Source organism: Erythranthe guttata, chromosome 1 (assembly GCF_056151865.1).
Source record: "Erythranthe guttata isolate IM_541 chromosome 1, IM_541, whole genome shotgun sequence".
NCBI lineage: Eukaryota > Viridiplantae > Streptophyta > Magnoliopsida > Lamiales > Phrymaceae > Erythranthe > Erythranthe guttata.
The window spans coordinates 1,286,701-1,303,555 of NC_142533.1; the positions used below are offsets into that span (position 1 = coordinate 1,286,701).

At 37.8% G+C, this 16,855-nt stretch overlaps 1 protein-coding gene across 1 annotated transcript; it reads left to right on the top strand.

The window, feature by feature from the left end:
* Positions 1-488: 488 nt before the first annotated feature.
* EMB2410 (embryo defective 2410) lies at positions 489-14,865 on the top strand. The gene is made up of 24 exons (XM_013000457.2): positions 489-776; positions 1,742-3,939; positions 4,373-4,571; positions 4,678-4,737; positions 4,826-4,930; positions 5,280-5,420; positions 5,937-5,999; positions 6,442-6,672; positions 6,771-6,854; positions 7,103-7,260; positions 7,395-7,923; positions 8,466-8,633; positions 8,760-8,819; positions 9,307-9,429; positions 9,659-9,934; positions 10,363-10,428; positions 10,551-10,682; positions 11,106-11,930; positions 12,018-12,298; positions 12,409-12,665; positions 12,993-13,231; positions 13,343-13,534; positions 13,948-14,220; positions 14,557-14,865. Exons 2-24 carry the CDS (start codon positions 1,880-1,882, stop codon positions 14,701-14,703), a joined length of 6,669 nt encoding a protein of 2,222 aa, XP_012855911.2. The 5' UTR covers positions 489-776; positions 1,742-1,879; the 3' UTR covers positions 14,704-14,865.
* Positions 14,866-16,855: the final 1,990 nt, after the last annotated feature.

Sequence of the window (16,855 nt, forward strand, 5' to 3'; positions counted from 1 at the left end):
CTGCATGCTTACGTTTAAGTAGTTGTATTGTATGTAATATACTTGTTTTGTTCTCTTATTTTGAATTTAATAATAATAATAATAATAATAATTCTGAAACATCTAAAAATAGTTTTTTTTCCAATATCCCTGTGTTCTTGCTCATTGAATTGTAATAACCTTTATGACATTGAGTTTCATTTTGTTATTATTTTGGGCAAATTACGGTAACTTCCCAAGGTAAGTGCAAATTACAGAAATACCCTTTCTATTTAGATAATTACGACCACTTCTCAATTATGCATTTTCTTGCGAAACCTGCCTCATTTAGTAAGTAAATTTTACACTATAAAGATGGACGTGTAACATAGTATATAGTTGAATGGTGGTTGTAAATTGTAATTACCTAGACATGAGGTTGTAAATTGTAATCACCTAGACGAGGGTTTTTTCGTAATTTGACGCCCCTATTAGTTTGCTTATGTTCTCCATTTCATGAATTTTATTTTATTTAATTTTATTTTCTTATGAATGATCCGACCTTCTTCTCCATTGGTGTTTACTGGATCACGAGGGTACAACTCGTCATTTCCACATAGAGGAGGAATTTCTCAATTAAAAGCAACCGTCTCTCTCTCTCTCTCACACACACACACACACACACGCACGCACACACACAGACAAACACATACATTAGGAACAGACGAAAACAAAACCTTGCAACAAGGAATTATATATTTATATTGCAATTGCGTCGTCGTATTCTCGTTAAATGCTGTCCCCGTTCATGCGTACTGGTTAGTCTACTTAATTAATCATATAGATTCAAAAATTAAGAGAACAATAAAGGGAATATGCTTATGCTTACTGTGTGACAGTAGTATATATGTATATACTTGTTCAGTAATATCATTTTTCTGTTTCCCTTTTTCTAGGTTTTGTAGGTTTCGTGTTTTTGTTTATTGTGTGGACTATGGATTTTATAGTATATACTGTATGTATAGTAGTAAGGCTGCACGATGACTGGGTTTTAAAATGTTTTCGGAGGCTTGCTTATTTTTGAAATATTTGTAAGGTTTTGGATTTCGAGTAGAATTCCCATGGCTAATTTGATGGTGTCTGTGATAGCATGTAAGTAAGGAGTGGGGAGATAAAGTTGAAGCTGCGTTTTTCTTATTTTTTTCGTTTTAGTTTTGCTCTAGCTTTATGTTTCTTTCTTTCTTTCTTTCATTTGTTTTGCTATAAGTGTGCGGAAAGACTACGAGACTAATCCTGTGTAATTCAATTAGGCCTCGTTTGGGAATATTGATGGGACTGATGAGATTAATTGAATTGGATAGCATTACATTGTCCGTAATAATATAATATGTGATTATCTTATGCCTAGGATTTATAATTATTTACGATGCTTGTAGTGGGTAATATCCTTCATAGGATTGTGTAATAATAGGGGTTGAGGTTGGACTATGCCATTCACATGCTTGATTAAATTCTGGGTCCATTTTTGGTCACGTGTTTCAAACCTAAATCCCAAACATGTGATACACCTTGATTATATTGTCTATCGAGTCTTATCGTTATTCCCAGAATAGACCTTATAAGCTGGGTTGTGCTTGTCTGTGTAATTCTGTTTGTGAGAACTTATTTAATGATAAAAATATACTTAATGTATACATAATTGGTTGAAAATGTGTGTTTTGGAAATTTTGGAAAATTTTGAATTGAAAGATTCTTACATGGGTTATTTTCATATAATTTTCAGGTTTTGCGCTGCTGTTGTACTGCCTTTGAGTCACAAGTTTTCTAAAATTGGGTCCGTGAGGGGACTAAGGGCTGAGGGCTTGCTCTTGGTCCCCTGCAAATGAGCTGTGAAAGAAGTTAAGTTCACTATTTTGGGATAATGAGTATTGACATTCACAAACCATTTTTTGGGGTTCCACTTAAGGGCACTGTTTTTGAAAGAAGAAACAAAGCTGATTATACTTTTTCGAGGGGAATTAAATCAAAACCCTTAAAAAAGGGTTCGAATTTCCTATTGTGTAAATGCGCAAAAAAACATGAATGGATCTTTCACGGGAACAAATTTATGCACTCCTGTGGGAAAAATGCCGAGTTTTTATGGAAGACGCTGGAACTGCGGAGTGGTTGGATGATTAATTCTGTCAAAGAGCCCATTGTTCGAAGCAAGACTTTAGTCAAGTTTATGACTCCTGTATGGGAAGAGGGGTTATTTCTGTTCAGATGCTCTGTCTTGTGCACTGTTGTATCTGGGGTGTGTTTATTGGTTTGGTATGCACAGTCTAAAGCAAAACTTTATGTTGAAGCCAATCTGTTGCCTTCTGTTTGTACCCTACTAAGTGATCATATTCAGCGAGAACTTGATTTTGGTAAGGTTCGAAGAATCTCACCTTTAAGCATTACTTTGGAGTCATGCTCAATTGGGCCTCATAGTGAAGAGTTCTCTTGCGGCGAGATTCCCAGTGTGAAGCTTCGTATTCGTCCTTTTGCTAGCCTGAGAAGGGGGAAAATTGTGATAGATGCTGTTTTGTCCAATTCAAGTTTATTGGTTGCACAGAAGAAGAACTTCTCTTGGTTGGGGATACCCTATTCAGAAGGCATTCCCCAGAGGCACCTCTCCACTGAAGAAGGTATTGATTATCGCACAAAAAATAGGAGGATTGCAAGAGAGGAAGCTTCCATGCGCTGGGAGAGGGAAAGAGTCGATGCAGCTAGATTAGCTGCTGAAAAGGGTTATATTTTTACAGAGTGCGATTGTGTTCTGCCTGAGGATGATCTTTCAAAGGAGAGTACGAGTCTTCCCTCAAGGTTGGGGAACCCTGATCCATTCCGTTATATGGACGAGAAATTTCACTGGAGAGATCATCATTGTATGGATGCTGGTGCGGAGTATGATTTGAAGCATGCTGATTTAGAGAGGTCGTTTGGTGCAAAAATGTCAACCCCAGAAACTAGCATCTGGTCCAAAATTATGCCAGGGTACATGAAACATAAGTTCAAGAGGAAGGCCAATGGAAGAGATTTATCTATGGCACGTATTGCTTACAAAAGAAGACTTCTTGAGCGCAGTGCATCTGCAGCTCGTTTATACTTCCAAGGACAATCACTGGGGAAGCCTGGGAGCTCTACCAAGGGATCTGCAGGGTTTGATGATCCGAAATTTGAGTTTTCTCCAATGAATAAGGACGAGGCAGCTGCTTCGATTTCTACAGTGACCAACACTGGAGGAGATGTGAGAGCTGAGTATCAGAATGTGAAGGTTGACTACAGTGTTGACAATAAAAACATTGAAGTTGCTGGGGATGTATCGACGAACAAGTTGATCACGGGGATGCAGAACAAATTGAAGACTGACTCTGTTTCTAGAGGAAATTCAGAAACGCAGTTTACGGATCAGATGAATATCTTACGTGATCCTTTTCTTTTTACTTTGGCTAGAATTCGTGAATCCACAAACTCCACTGATAAGTTTTCATCAGCCAGCGGCGTTGTTGGAATGAGAGGCACCAACGATTGTCCTACAAGTAGTAAACATCTGGAAAGGGATGATATCACTAATGCAGACGTCAGAAAAGAAGCTCTTGGATTAGTTGAGGAAGTGAAGAATGGACAGGATGATACTTTGGACAATCAAGGGGCCAATGCCTCTGGTAGTTCTCGTCCTGTCCATTTGGAAAGTTTTTGGCCCTTGAGCTCGCAATCAAGTTTTTCGTCTGCCTTTAAAAACTTTGGTGAGGCATGGTCTTCTTTACTTGTCAATCCTTTGAAAAGGCTGAAATCTGAGATTGGTGCGAGTGTTGAGGACATATCGACAGAACTAGGTGACGAGATTAGTGAAGAAAATACTTCAGGCATAGATAAAATGATTCCTGTGGTGCTTGACTCTGTACATTTTAAAGATGGTACACTGATGTTGCTTGCTTATGGTGATACAGAACCGAGGTAGTTTTACTTGTTCTACTAATAAGTCCGTGTTTAAGCTCTCTTTCTTTTCTAATTCTAACTGCTTAAGGAGCAATCCCTAGTGCTCCCCCGCGCTTTTCACATGCTGTATCCTTGTGAGTTCATTTTGTGTCGATTTAAGAATACATTTGATGTTTTCTGGAACCTATGCGGCTTGGTTTTACTAGTGCGAAACAATTTTATCTGTGACAACTTTGAAAAAAGTTAAAGTTTATTTCTTAAATAGTGTCGTACTTCAATAATTGCAAAACTGTTTTCAGAAAAGGAACTTCAAGAAGCTGTTTTATATAGAAGTATGTTCGTGGTGTTGGAATGTGGACTATTCATTTATATGAGTATCTTATTTGGAATTTCTTACAGATGGGGATGTCGTATTCCAGATATTTGATTGCAATTGTTGTTCCTTTTGTAGAGAAATGGAAGTTGCTAGTGGACATGTGAAGTTTCAAAAGCACTATGGACGCGTGCATGTGCAACTTACTGGAAATTGTAAGATGTGGAGATCAGATTTGATATCTGAAGATGGTGGGTGGTTGTCCACCGATGTTTACGTTGATATCGCTGAGCAGAAATGGCATGCAAATTTGAAAATGGCAAATCTCTTTGTGCCGGTAAAGTACACCAAGAATGCATAATATTTTCTTTAATTACTAATAGGTCATAGTGCTTCCCGCCACGTAAGTTTGGTTTAGCTATGATTCTGCCTTTCTTGTGTAGCTTTTTGAGAGGATTTTAGACCTTCCGATTACATGGTCTAAAGGAAGAGCTAGTGGTGAGGTGCTTCTCTACCTTCACAGTTATTATGACTTTATATTATCTATCACATTCGCTGAATTCTATCTGACATTGAACTTTTCTTTAACAGGTTCACATATGCATGTCAAAAGGTGAAACTTTTCCTAATCTTCATGGGCAGCTAGATGTAACGGGGCTGGCCTTTCACATATATGACGCTCCGTCGTGGTTTTCTGTATGTCATTGTGGAGCCTTTTATTACGTCTCTTCTTGCATCAACTTTCTTTAATTTCTTACATAACATCATTGGATATAAGTATAACAAGACGAAGTGATTTTGCATTTTTGATTGAATGGTCAATTATACTTTCATGACTGGAGAATTTCTGTTAACTAGATCAAATGATCAGGAATCATAGTGACTTTGTGCATGTTGTTAGGATAATTTGATGAGTCTATTCCATCCAGAAACGCCATAAGAGGATTCTTAATAGTATCATTCCGTATAATTGGCGTATATTTTTCCTACTTATATTCTGTTATTTAAAGTACTTTAATGGGTTATAGGTCACCTTTTCATACAGGATATATCCGCAAGTTTGTTTTTCCGTGCCCAACGAATATCGTTGCACAACGCCAGGGGCTGGTATGGTGACATTCCTTTAGAAGCATCTGGAGATTTTGGCGTTGATCCAGAGGAAGGAGAATATCATCTGATGTGTCAGGTATATGAATATTTTTGCTACCACTAGCAATGTCATCCATCCAGTGGATTTCCCTTCGACCAAGTGTTATCATGTGCATTTTACCGATTGGATTTTTATACGATTCTCCCATTTGTCGTGCTGTTTCTTTAACGAATAAATTGTACCTACCTCAGTACCTCTCCTGCGGGCAGGTGTTATTACAGCTAGAATCCTTACCTCAACTTCCTGTAAATTTTGATTAAGGTTCAAAAATTCAACCCAAGCTAAATAAATTATATTTTTACCCTCATTAAAATATTTGTTTTAGGGTGTAAATTGCACCACCCTCTCTCTAAATTATCTAGTTACAACTAAACCCCTTTAAGTAATTTATACACTACCCTCTGTCTTAGTTAGATAGTTGACCCCTCAAGTTTGAAAAATTACTCAAACCTCACCTCCACCAGGCTTTTCTTTTCGTCAGAACCTAATGATATTTGGAAAGTTAGATTTGGTTAATGTTCTCTCTGAGTTGTTTTGACACTGGTACCTCAGGTTCCATCTGTTGAAGTGAATGCCTTGATGAAAACTTTCAAGATGAAGCCATTGTTATTTCCGGTATGTATATCTTTTTTTTTTTCCTGTACATGATTGAATTTCTGAATAAGTTTTTGTTCTGATGTCTTTATCCTCTATTTTGATCTTGCAAGTATCAGTTTGTTGTACAAACCACTAATTTGAATTAGTGAAATAATTTCAAGTTGCTTGGTTCGGAGTTCTGAATTTTCATAAAAAAGCAAAAAACTGATCCATGGAGTATATTTAAGATGATATTATCATTAAATATAGCTGAAAATGTCAGTTGTATTCTTAGATTTCAATGTCAGTATCCCTGCATTTCTAAAGATCGTCTCCCTTTGTGAAAAATAATTCCAAAATATGTTTAACTGGTAGATTGAATTTCAAAGTTGATTGTTTTATTTAATTCGGTTGCCACTCTGATGAGATTGCCCTTTTCGTTGTCCTTATCATCAAAATTAATCTCCTCAATTTACTTCAGTTGGCGGGATCAGTAACAGCTGTCTTCAACTGTCAAGGCCCCTTGGATGCTCCTGTGTTTGTTGGGAGTGCATTGGTCTCAAGGAAGCTCATCCATTTATCTGCCGATACCCCTCAATCAGCTGCCTATGAGGCAATGATGAATAGTAAAGAAGCTGGTGCAGTTGCAGCCGTTGACCATGTTCCTTTCTCTTATGTTTCTGCGAACTTTACGTTTAATACTGATAATTGTGTGAGTAATTGTTTAATAATAAACCATAATTGATAAATGGGATTCAATTTTGTCTATTTTCTTGCACATACGCTAATGTTCCTGATTGCACATTGCAGGTCGCTGACCTTTATGGAATCAGAGCTACACTTGTTGATGGTGGGGAAATTCGCGGAGCAGGAAATGCTTGGATTTGTCCTGAGGTGTTTATTTGTATAGAAGACAGTATAATAAGCATATCAGTAAATTTGAATTAGTTTTATTCCATGTTCTTAGATAATGCCTTCAAAGTTTAAAAACTAGATCGACAACCCATGTTACTTCTGTCACTTCATCCTATATAATTCAATCGTATATTCTCTATGGTCAATGTGTGATATTTATTTCATGAACCCTCAATTTTCTTGCAATTTTTGGTTTATCTGTGACGTTAATTGGCCTATTATTGTAGGGCGAGGTTGATGATGCAGCAATGGATGTTAACTTTTCCGGAAACTTATGTTTTGATAAGATTATGCATCGGTATATACCTGGTTATCTTCAAACGATGCCCTTTAAGTTGGGGGATCTCAATGGAGAAACAAAAGTTTCTGGCTCATTGTCAAAACCGTAAGATTTCTTGCTGTGTCTTTCTACATGTTGAAGGAATAAATAGTTTCCATGGATCGATAGTTTCCGCATAAATTTTCTTCTTACAGTTTCATGTATGGAAATGTGAGTGTATACCATTTTTACAATTGTAGGAGATTTGATATCAAATGGACTGCACCAAGAGCTGAGGGTTCACTTTCTGATGCTCGTGGAGATGTCATAATTTCACACGATCACATTTCTGTCAATTCTTCATCGGCTGCATTTGAATTGTATGTGAAAGTTTTAACATCATATACTAATGAAAACTGCTTAGACTGGAGAGAGATCGGTAAAGTAGCTACCATGCCTTTCTCTGTGGAAGGAGTCGAATTGGACCTAAGGATGCGAAATTTTGAATTTTTTAACTTTGTTTCTTCCTATGCATTTGATTCTCCAAGGCCTGTGCATATGAAAGCAACAGGAAAAGTGAAGTTTCAAGGGAAGGTTAACAAGAACTGCTGCAGCATTGACAACACAGTTCTGCAATCTGATAAGAGTTCAGAATTGCCCCTTGTGGAAGGTGATGAAGATGCAAAGAGCATTTCTGGTGATGTTTCAATCTCAGGTCTAAAGCTCAATCAATTGATGCTGGCTCCCCAGTTAGTTGGAGTGTTGAACATCACATCTAAGGGTATCAAGGTTTGTCTCACACTCCTTTGCCTTCTAAATAGTGTTTCTTGTTAGTAATATTTAAAAAATTTATATTCATTTGGGCCCTTGTAGTTCATGCCTAAAACAGGTTTAGGTGTTAAATTCATCTTCTAGGTCAAGTGAATGGAGAACGAGTCTCGACTTTAACATCGGGGGAGCATAAACAATAGAAATTCTTTCAGGCTCAAAGTTATTCAATCTCCAATCAAATTTCCATATTGAATAAATCATTTATATTCTTCTAAAATTCAAGTAACTATTATAACTAATAGCAAATCATAGAATCCTCGTAATTTTTTTTGGACTTTTATCCTGTATAGGGTTGTATTGCAGCTATTGCTGGCACTAATGACTACTATGTTTCAATTAGAAAGTCTTTGTAAATACCAGTTGTACTTTTTATGCTCTCTCTTTAGTACATGAACATTGAGATAATCAGCGACATAATCGTTGTGACTATCGTTAGCATTATATCCTTATTGATTAAATGTGTATGACATTAGTTGCTGCTTTGCTTTATGGTGATGCAGTTGGATGCTACTGGTCGGCCAGACGAAAGTCTTTCAGTAGAACTTGTAGGACCTTTGCAATCAACTTCTGAAGAAAATTTAGCTGGAAAGTTTCTGTCTTTTTCTCTGCAGAAAGGTCAACTGAAAGCTAATGCATGTTATCGACCACTACACTCAACTAACTTGGAGGTCCTTTCCATTTTTTTACGAATTATTTTGCTTCTAACTCTCTGCCCACATCTTCTATTTTTTTTTTATTGAATGACTTCTTTCGTCTGAATTGGTACAAAATATTTACACTATATATGCAATCAGGTACGCCATTTGCCGCTGGATGAGCTGGAGCTAGCCTCACTCCGTGGAGCGATATCAAGAGTAAACTTCTTATTAGACAACTCTATGTTATTTCTGATGCTCCTGGTTCAGGAATAGTGTAAATATTTTTCTGCAGTTCATACATCTCCTTTGTGATGCCTAGTTTTGTTTGCACTCTAATCTTTAATTTGCTGTGTGAAGCTTGTTCAGTCAAATGGTTGATTCATCTATTTGATAGGTTGAACGGACTGAATACGTGATTATATCATTTCTAATGTCGTTCAAATTTGTTGATCGAGTATAACTAATCAGAATTGGATAGATAGATAGTTGCTGAAGCATTTTGAATCGTAGAATCGTATAACAAACTTTTTGTAAATAAGTTCTTTCAACTGTAGATGAAGATAATGGTTGTAACTATAAAAAGGTACTCCTCCATTTGGAAACATAATAAACATTGAAACAGTGGTGATATGATTTTTATCTGGTTCTATTCCTTGTCTAAACAAAAAAAATCTTTATCCCATTTTGATATTCTCCCTTTCAGGCAGAACTTCAGTTAAACTTTCAGAAAAGAAGGGGCCACGGTGTGCTATCTGTTCTCCGGCCAAAATTCAGCGGGGTGTTGGGTGAAGCTCTAGATGTGGCTGCAAGATGGAGTGGGGATGTGGTCAGTACATTCACTCTATTTCAGATAAAACACTTTGTCTTCTTCTGAAATTTATTGATGATCAATTTTCTCATCGTATTGCAATCTTTCAATATAAGGAAGGATATTGTAATTTTGGTTGATCTCGATCACTGTCATGTTGAAGAACTGTGGGAGTAAAATGGCATTTATATTTTTAGGCTATTTTAGTTGTTTATGTAAAATGCTAGTTAATACTTCTTTGTTATAGATCACTGTTGAAAGAGTTACTTTGGAGCAAAGCAATAGCAAATATGAACTACAAGGGGAGTATGTATTGCCTGGATCTCGGGATCGAAGCCCTACTGGAAAGGAAAAAGGTAGCTTGTTCCAGAAAGTAATGACAGGTCATCTTGGTAGTGTGATCTCTTCTATGGGTAGATGGAGAATGAGACTAGAGGTTCCTAACGCTGAGATTGCTGAGATGCTTCCACTTGCTAGGCTCCTTTCTCGAAGTTCTGATCCAGCCGTTCAATCTAGATCGAAGGTTGTAGTCTACTAATGTGTGATGGGTGAAATCTTTGAAGATTCTTTGGTATGAACTGTGTTACTGCATATTAGAATTTAGCCCATGATGTATTGTCAGTAGCTTTGCCCCTTTCACGCTCTTCCAATTTTGATTTCACTTTGCTCGTATGGAGACATGCATATGCTTGACACATCCAAATAGATGTTTATTTGAAACAATTAGCTGGCATATTTTAGGTCCAAACGTTAGATTTGGGACCGCGTCTGAGATTCGAGGGTTCAGATGATTTCATGTTTAATTCATTCTCTTCTTTTCTTGTATATCAAAATGGAAAAAAAGTCGTATCTAAGGAACCCATTTAACATTTATCTGTACTGATTGCCTTTTGCTGCTACTGCCTTTTCTCTTCTGTTATTATAATAATAATATTAATTGTATACTTGCAGGATCTTTTCTTACAAAGTTTACAGTCTGTTGGATTGTGTGCTGAAAGTCTTCAAAAACTTCTTGAGGTTTGTTTCACTTGCAAAGATTTTTAAGATTTTAGATTTCTAGGATCTTGAAAGTGGATTATTTTCTTAACCTCTAACTTGTTTCGCCTCTTTAGATTTTCTGATTGTGTACAAACTTGTAGGAAGTTCGGGGTTATTGTGCAGCGTCATACGAAGTTGTCTTGGATGATTTCAATTTACCAGGTTTATCTGAACTCAAAGGTCGCTGGCGTGGCTCTTTAGATGCAAGTGGAGGAGGAAATGGAGACACGACGGTAGATATCTGTGCACATCTTGACCTGTCTTTTGGATCATATTGATCGAAGAAAAAAAATATATATATATATATATAATTGTTTCTGATTGAAATTTTGGCTATCTGCTTACCAACAAATCCATACAAATGTTTAATGATTATTTAACTTCTATTGTTCAAATAATTCTGCATGAAATTTCTTTCCGTTTGGCTTTCTATCTAAGTATAATAACTCAGAGTTTTCTGCTATCACTGATCTTGCGGTAACCGAGAGCATAAAAACTAGGCTATGTTTGGTATTAAATTCCCTCACTTTTCATTCTCAATTTAGTCTCCTAGAAAACTTTCAAACATACATCACATTTACAATACATTTGCCTCCTATGGACATTCTTCATTACATTATCCTCCTGGTTGATTTCTTCTTTTGTGTTAACTTCAGGCAGAATTTGACTTTCATGGAGAAGAATGGGAGTGGGGAACATATACAACCCAGCGCATTCTAGCAGCCGGGATATACAGCAACAACGATGGGTTGCGTCTGGACAAAATGTTTATCCAAAGGGATAATGCCACAATCCATGCAGATGGGACACTATTAGGGCCGAAGACGAATTTGCATTTTGCTGTTCTTAATTTCCCCGTCAGTTTGGTTCCTACTCTTCTTCAGGTTATTGAAAATTCAGCCAGCGAAGCTGTTCACTCTCTGCGGCAATTATTAGCACCAATTAGAGGCATCCTACACATGGAAGGTGATCTTAAAGGAAATCTAGTTAAGCCAGAATGTGATGTCCAAGTAAGGCTCTTGGATGGGGCAATTGGAGGAATTGATCTTGGGAGGGCTGAAGTTGTTGCATCTTTAACCCCAAGTAGCCGTTTCCTATTCAATGCAAAATTCGAACCCATTGTTCAAAACGGCTATGTGCATATCCAAGGAAGCGTTCCTCTAACACTTGTACAGAACAATGCTTTGGAGGAAGAAAGTACTGAAAGGGACAGAAATGAAGCCACATGGGTTCGAAGTTGGGACACGGAAAGAAGTAAACCAACTGCAGATGAGACTAATGATAGAAAGGGATTCAGAGAAAAAAATCAAGAGGTTTGGGATACACAATTGGCAGAGAGCCTCAAGGGTTTGAACTGGAACTTACTAGATGCAGGAGAAGTTAGGATTGATGCTGATGTTAAAGATGGAGGCATGCTGTTGCTAACGGCATTATCTCCTTATGCTAATTGGCTCAACGGCAATGCTGAAGTTATGCTTCAGGTTTGTATTGTTATCTGTAACTTTTGCTTATATATTCGGGCAATAGTACAAACATTGTCGTGGGTATTTAATATTTGTCTGTTTTAGGTAAGGGGCACTGTTGAACAACCAGTGCTAGACGGGTCTGCCTATTTTCACAGGGCAACCGTGTCTTCACCTGTACTTAGGAAACCAGTAACCAATCTTGGTGGAACAGTTCATGTAAATTCAAATAGACTGCGTATTGGCTCATTGGAGGGTAGAGTGAGCAGAAAGGGAAAATTGTCTGTAAAAGGAAATCTCCCCCTCCGATTAAGTGAAACGTCTCTTGGCGACAAACTTGATTTAAAATGTGAGGTTCTGGAAGTGCGTGCAAGGAATATCCTGAGGTATATTTTTACTCCCGAAAGCAAAAGAACTCTTGGTTCAGTAGGATGTTTGCAATTTTATTTTCTTTTCTTGTTTCCTTCGTAACTTGAAAATTATCTGGTTATCAAAGTGGTCAGGTTGATTCTCAGTTACAAATTACTGGATCTATTATGCAACCAAACATATCTGGAAAGATAAAGGTCAGCCAAGGAGAAGCGTATCTACCACACGACAAGGGTAGTGGAGCTCCTCCCTTCAGAAGGAATACACCAAATGACCGAGGATTGCCAACTGGTGGTTATGGTCGTATGGTTGCATCAAAGTATGTATCGCGCTTTCTAAACCTAATACCAGCATCATCAAATAACTCATTCCACCAATCACCTGGTAAGTTTGTCTATATACGAAATCAAAGATGAGCTTTTGTTGATTTTGATCCCAGTCTACCAAATTGGTACCTGTGAGAGACTGTATAGAAAATAGAACAATGAACGGTATACATCAGAAAGGGTGGTGAGAAATAGAACAGTGAATGGTATACATGAGACGTGGTTCTCTTTTGACGCAAAGAACAAAGAAAAATATTGCCCCTTTTGAACCAATGTCATTTTGCAACAATTTTATGTTAAATACGTATATGATTGGTTGTTCACAAAGTATTCTTTTCGTAACTGTTAAATTCCTAATGGTTTAACAAACTATGACGGTTTGCAGATGACCGTGATAAAGTTGAAAAGGGGACGGTGCTGATGAATAGTAAGCCAAAACTAGATATCCGCCTGACGGACTTAAGGATTGTTCTTGGGCCTGAACTGAGGATAGTTTATCCTTTGATACTAAATTTTGCTGTTAGTGGAGAGCTTGAATTAAATGGTCCAGCCCATCCCAAATGGATAAAACCTAAAGGCATTCTAACTTTCGAGAATGGTGATGTGAATCTTGTGGCGACACAGGTAATCTTTATATACGTTGTGCGATTTTGTGGTTTACTCTTTGCAGTACATAATCTTTTGAAATGCTTGTGTTTTGGTGTTTATTCTTCTTTGTCTGAATCCTGAATGCAGGTAAGGCTCAAGAGAGAGTATCTTAACATTGCAAAATTTGAGCCTGACAATGGACTTGATCCGATGCTGGATTTAGCCCTGGTCGGATCAGAATGGCAATTTAGAATTCAAAGTCCAGCTAGCAAGTGGCAGGAAAAACTGGTGGTCACCTCAACTCGTTCGGTGGAGCAAAATGTCCTTTCAACTACAGAGGTAATTTGATGCTAAAAATTCAAGTTCTAATCAGCGCAGGCTTATAATGTATGCGGTAAATTACAACAATTGCGTATTAGGTTTGACTTGGTGTAGAAGAGTTCTGTTGACTTTCAAAATTACAAAAGCCACCCTTGAGGTTTGCAGGGATAAATTGATGAAAATTATGAAATGTCACGTTTTGTTTATTACGGACTCTGATTAAGAAAAGAAATAAAAAGCAAAAAGATAAAGTAAAATTAACCGTTTATATCGTACTGTAGGTTGTAACTCTATGCAATTTTAGCGACATTGTTTATCCTGATTGATTTGTGGTGAATTATACATATATGTTGTAAGGAAATTCTTGGGTTTTTCAGAGATAAATTCATCTGTCTCAAAGAAACTATACACATATTTTCTGACTAAAACAGGCCGCTAGAGTCTTTGAGAGTCAATTAGCCGAATCAATATTGGAAGGTGATGGTCAGCTTGCGTTTAAGAAGCTTGCTACTGCAACACTCGAGACATTGATGCCGAGGATAGAGGGCAAGGGCGAATTCGGACAGGCTAGGTGGAGGCTCGTTTATTCTCCTCAAATCCCGAGTTTACTCTCCGTGGACCCCACAGTCGATCCTCTTAAGTCTCTGGCTAGCAACATTTCTTTTGGGACCGAAGTTGAAGTCCAGCTGGGAAAGCGTCTTCAGGTTTGTCTAGACTTCCCAAAATGACCTCACTGCTGACTTTCTCAATATTATAAAATTTCGATTTGTTTTGGCTTTCGCCGAATCTCATTCAATTTTGATCTTCCCACAAAAAAGTGCAACACTCTCATTTTCTTTGATGATCCTAACTAATATTCTGAAATTTCGATTTTTTTTTTGGTTTGTTCAATTTATGGCTAATGTTTTCGGAAATTCATATTGTTGGGCTTGCCTGTAATCAGTGTTTCGATGTATACTTCAATTATATATATATATATATATATATATATATATATTATTGTCCATCGTCTTCTAAGTAAGGTAAACTTATGCATGCAGGCTTCTGTAGTGAGGCAGATGAAGGATTCAGAAATGGCTATGCAGTGGACTCTGATCTACCAACTCACGAGTCGCCTGAGGGTGCTGTTACAATCTGCTCCTTCGAAACGCCTCCTATTTGAATATTCTACTACTTCACAGGATTAGCTTGCTTCGATATAAATATACTTCAAAAAAAGAAAAGTAGAATTATGTTGACAGATTAGTTGGACTACATTTTCTTTACCAGTGTAAATCAGTTCTTGTAAATGAATAGGTATTTATTGTTCTTAAACTAAATGAATTGCATTAGTAATACCCGTTGAGACATATTCACACCTTCAGAAGTTACCGAAACACTAATGACAGTTGCTCTTGCACAGAAAACGAAAGAACCAAATTCACGCAATGAGAGAAGGGATAAGAGTACAGCATTTGCTGCAAAAACGCGATGAGAAAATGTTTACAAAACAACATTTGCTGCAAATTACCTGTATTCAATACTAATCGAAAAACCAAGTATTAATCGAATCCAAGTCGAGAACAAACATGTCCTGATCCATCTGAATTAGGATTTAGAACCGCAAAATAAATAAACAACTAATTATAATACGTTACAGATTAACAGCAGCAAATCCATCATTATATTATCCATCAACAACTAATTCTGGAAATAAAAAAGTTGCATATTCTTCTTGAAAGTTGCATATGCATACTCATAAAAGCAGTTACTTACTTACTACAGCCAGCTCCACAAGAGTCAGAAGTACCCAATAGCAACCGTAAATTCGTACAGAACAAAAATTATAGAATAATCAGTGATTAGGGTTTAACACATTTTTAGATGAAAATTTAATAAATAATAACAGTGCGTGAATAAAATCCGATACACCTGACTTTAGCGGCGGCGCGGCCCACAGCTCAGATGCGACGAAGATAAAAAATGCCACGACAGAGTAGAAGATTTTCCAGTATCTGATAGCTTCTCTGATGGTACTTCCGATATCCGATCTTCTTCCGGAGCCAAAGACGGAGTTTTCACGCCGTTACGAATCCTGGCAGTGGCGGTCCGGATATCTTTCACACTTTTGAGCATAGCTACGCCGGCGATGATGGGGAAGCAGCTGTAAAGCAGATCGGAAACCAAACATTCCCACATTTTATGTGGGTAGCAGACGTTGAACCGAAAAATATAGTTTGGCACCTGAGGTAAATATGCAATATGCACTGTTATTAACAGATCTTTTGGAAGCTGATTCAAACTCCTTAGATCACCGGCGGTTGCTTGGTTACCGACGACAACTTGTTGCTGGATAATGAGCAGTATGTGATTACTCGCGGCTTCGTGGTTATCGGCAGTTGCTTGGTTACCGCTGACGACTTGTTGCTGGATAGTGGGCAGTGTCTGATTACTGGCCGCTTCGTGGTTACCGGCGACAACTTGTTTTCTGGATAGTGGACAGTGTTTCATTACCCCGTTGGTTTTGTCACAGACTTATTCCCTTAACAACGAATCGTGCGACCTTAGCTCATTCTCAGCGATAACTAAGTCAGCCTCTCTAGAACCACCTTTACATAGTTTTATGTCCCGTGGAAAACCACCACCATTACATAGCTTTTTGCCCCCGTGGAACACCACTACCACCATTACATAGCTTTATGCCCCGTGGAACACCAGCACCACCTTTATATAGCTTCATGCCCCCTAGCTCACCACCAACGCCTTATTATAACAAGCTACATAAATCTCCTAATCAAAAAATGTTCAAGACGCGATACTGTGATGAATGGGCAGCAACTGGAAAATGTGGGAACAATAAATGCACCTTTGCCCACGGGAAAGAGAGCTACATCGGAAGCCATTGGACGAAATGCACTTAAAGGTTTATTCTTTATTCTCATTCCTTTTAATTTTATGTCCGGATCACCTATATCACCACCACCATAAGACATTTCCACCATCTGTCTACATTTTTCCTGTCAACCAATATGTGTACTATACAACACATATCCATGCTTCCACAACCCTCTTGAGACTACACCAGCCATTTGGCACCCTCTTTTAGTCATCGCCAATTCTCTGGACCCATCTCTAAACCAGTCACCACTAACCATCCATCACTACTAGAAGACCACATACCTTTTTGCTATTCACAACTAATCTCGAAACCCATTGCCATCACCATCCATGCAATACTCAATTCCTTATTCTACGAGACATCCACTGCTCTCTTAAGTCTTCATTACCTCTAAAAATCTTGAATTCTAATTCGCTACCAATGATCGTCATTAATATCCAGTGCACCAGTCACTCAAACAT

Bases quoted from the DNA above. Each gene is read 5' to 3' on its own strand.
- EMB2410 (XM_013000457.2), top strand. From the start codon at position 1,880: ATGAGTATTGACATTCACAAACCATTTTTTGGGGTTCCACTTAAGGGC. The intron at 6,673-6,770 runs GTGAGTAATTGT...TGCACATTGCAG, and splicing joins CGTTTAATACTGATAATTGT to GTCGCTGACCTTTATGGAAT. The intron at 8,820-9,306 runs GTAAACTTCTTA...TCTCCCTTTCAG, and splicing joins TCCGTGGAGCGATATCAAGA to GCAGAACTTCAGTTAAACTT.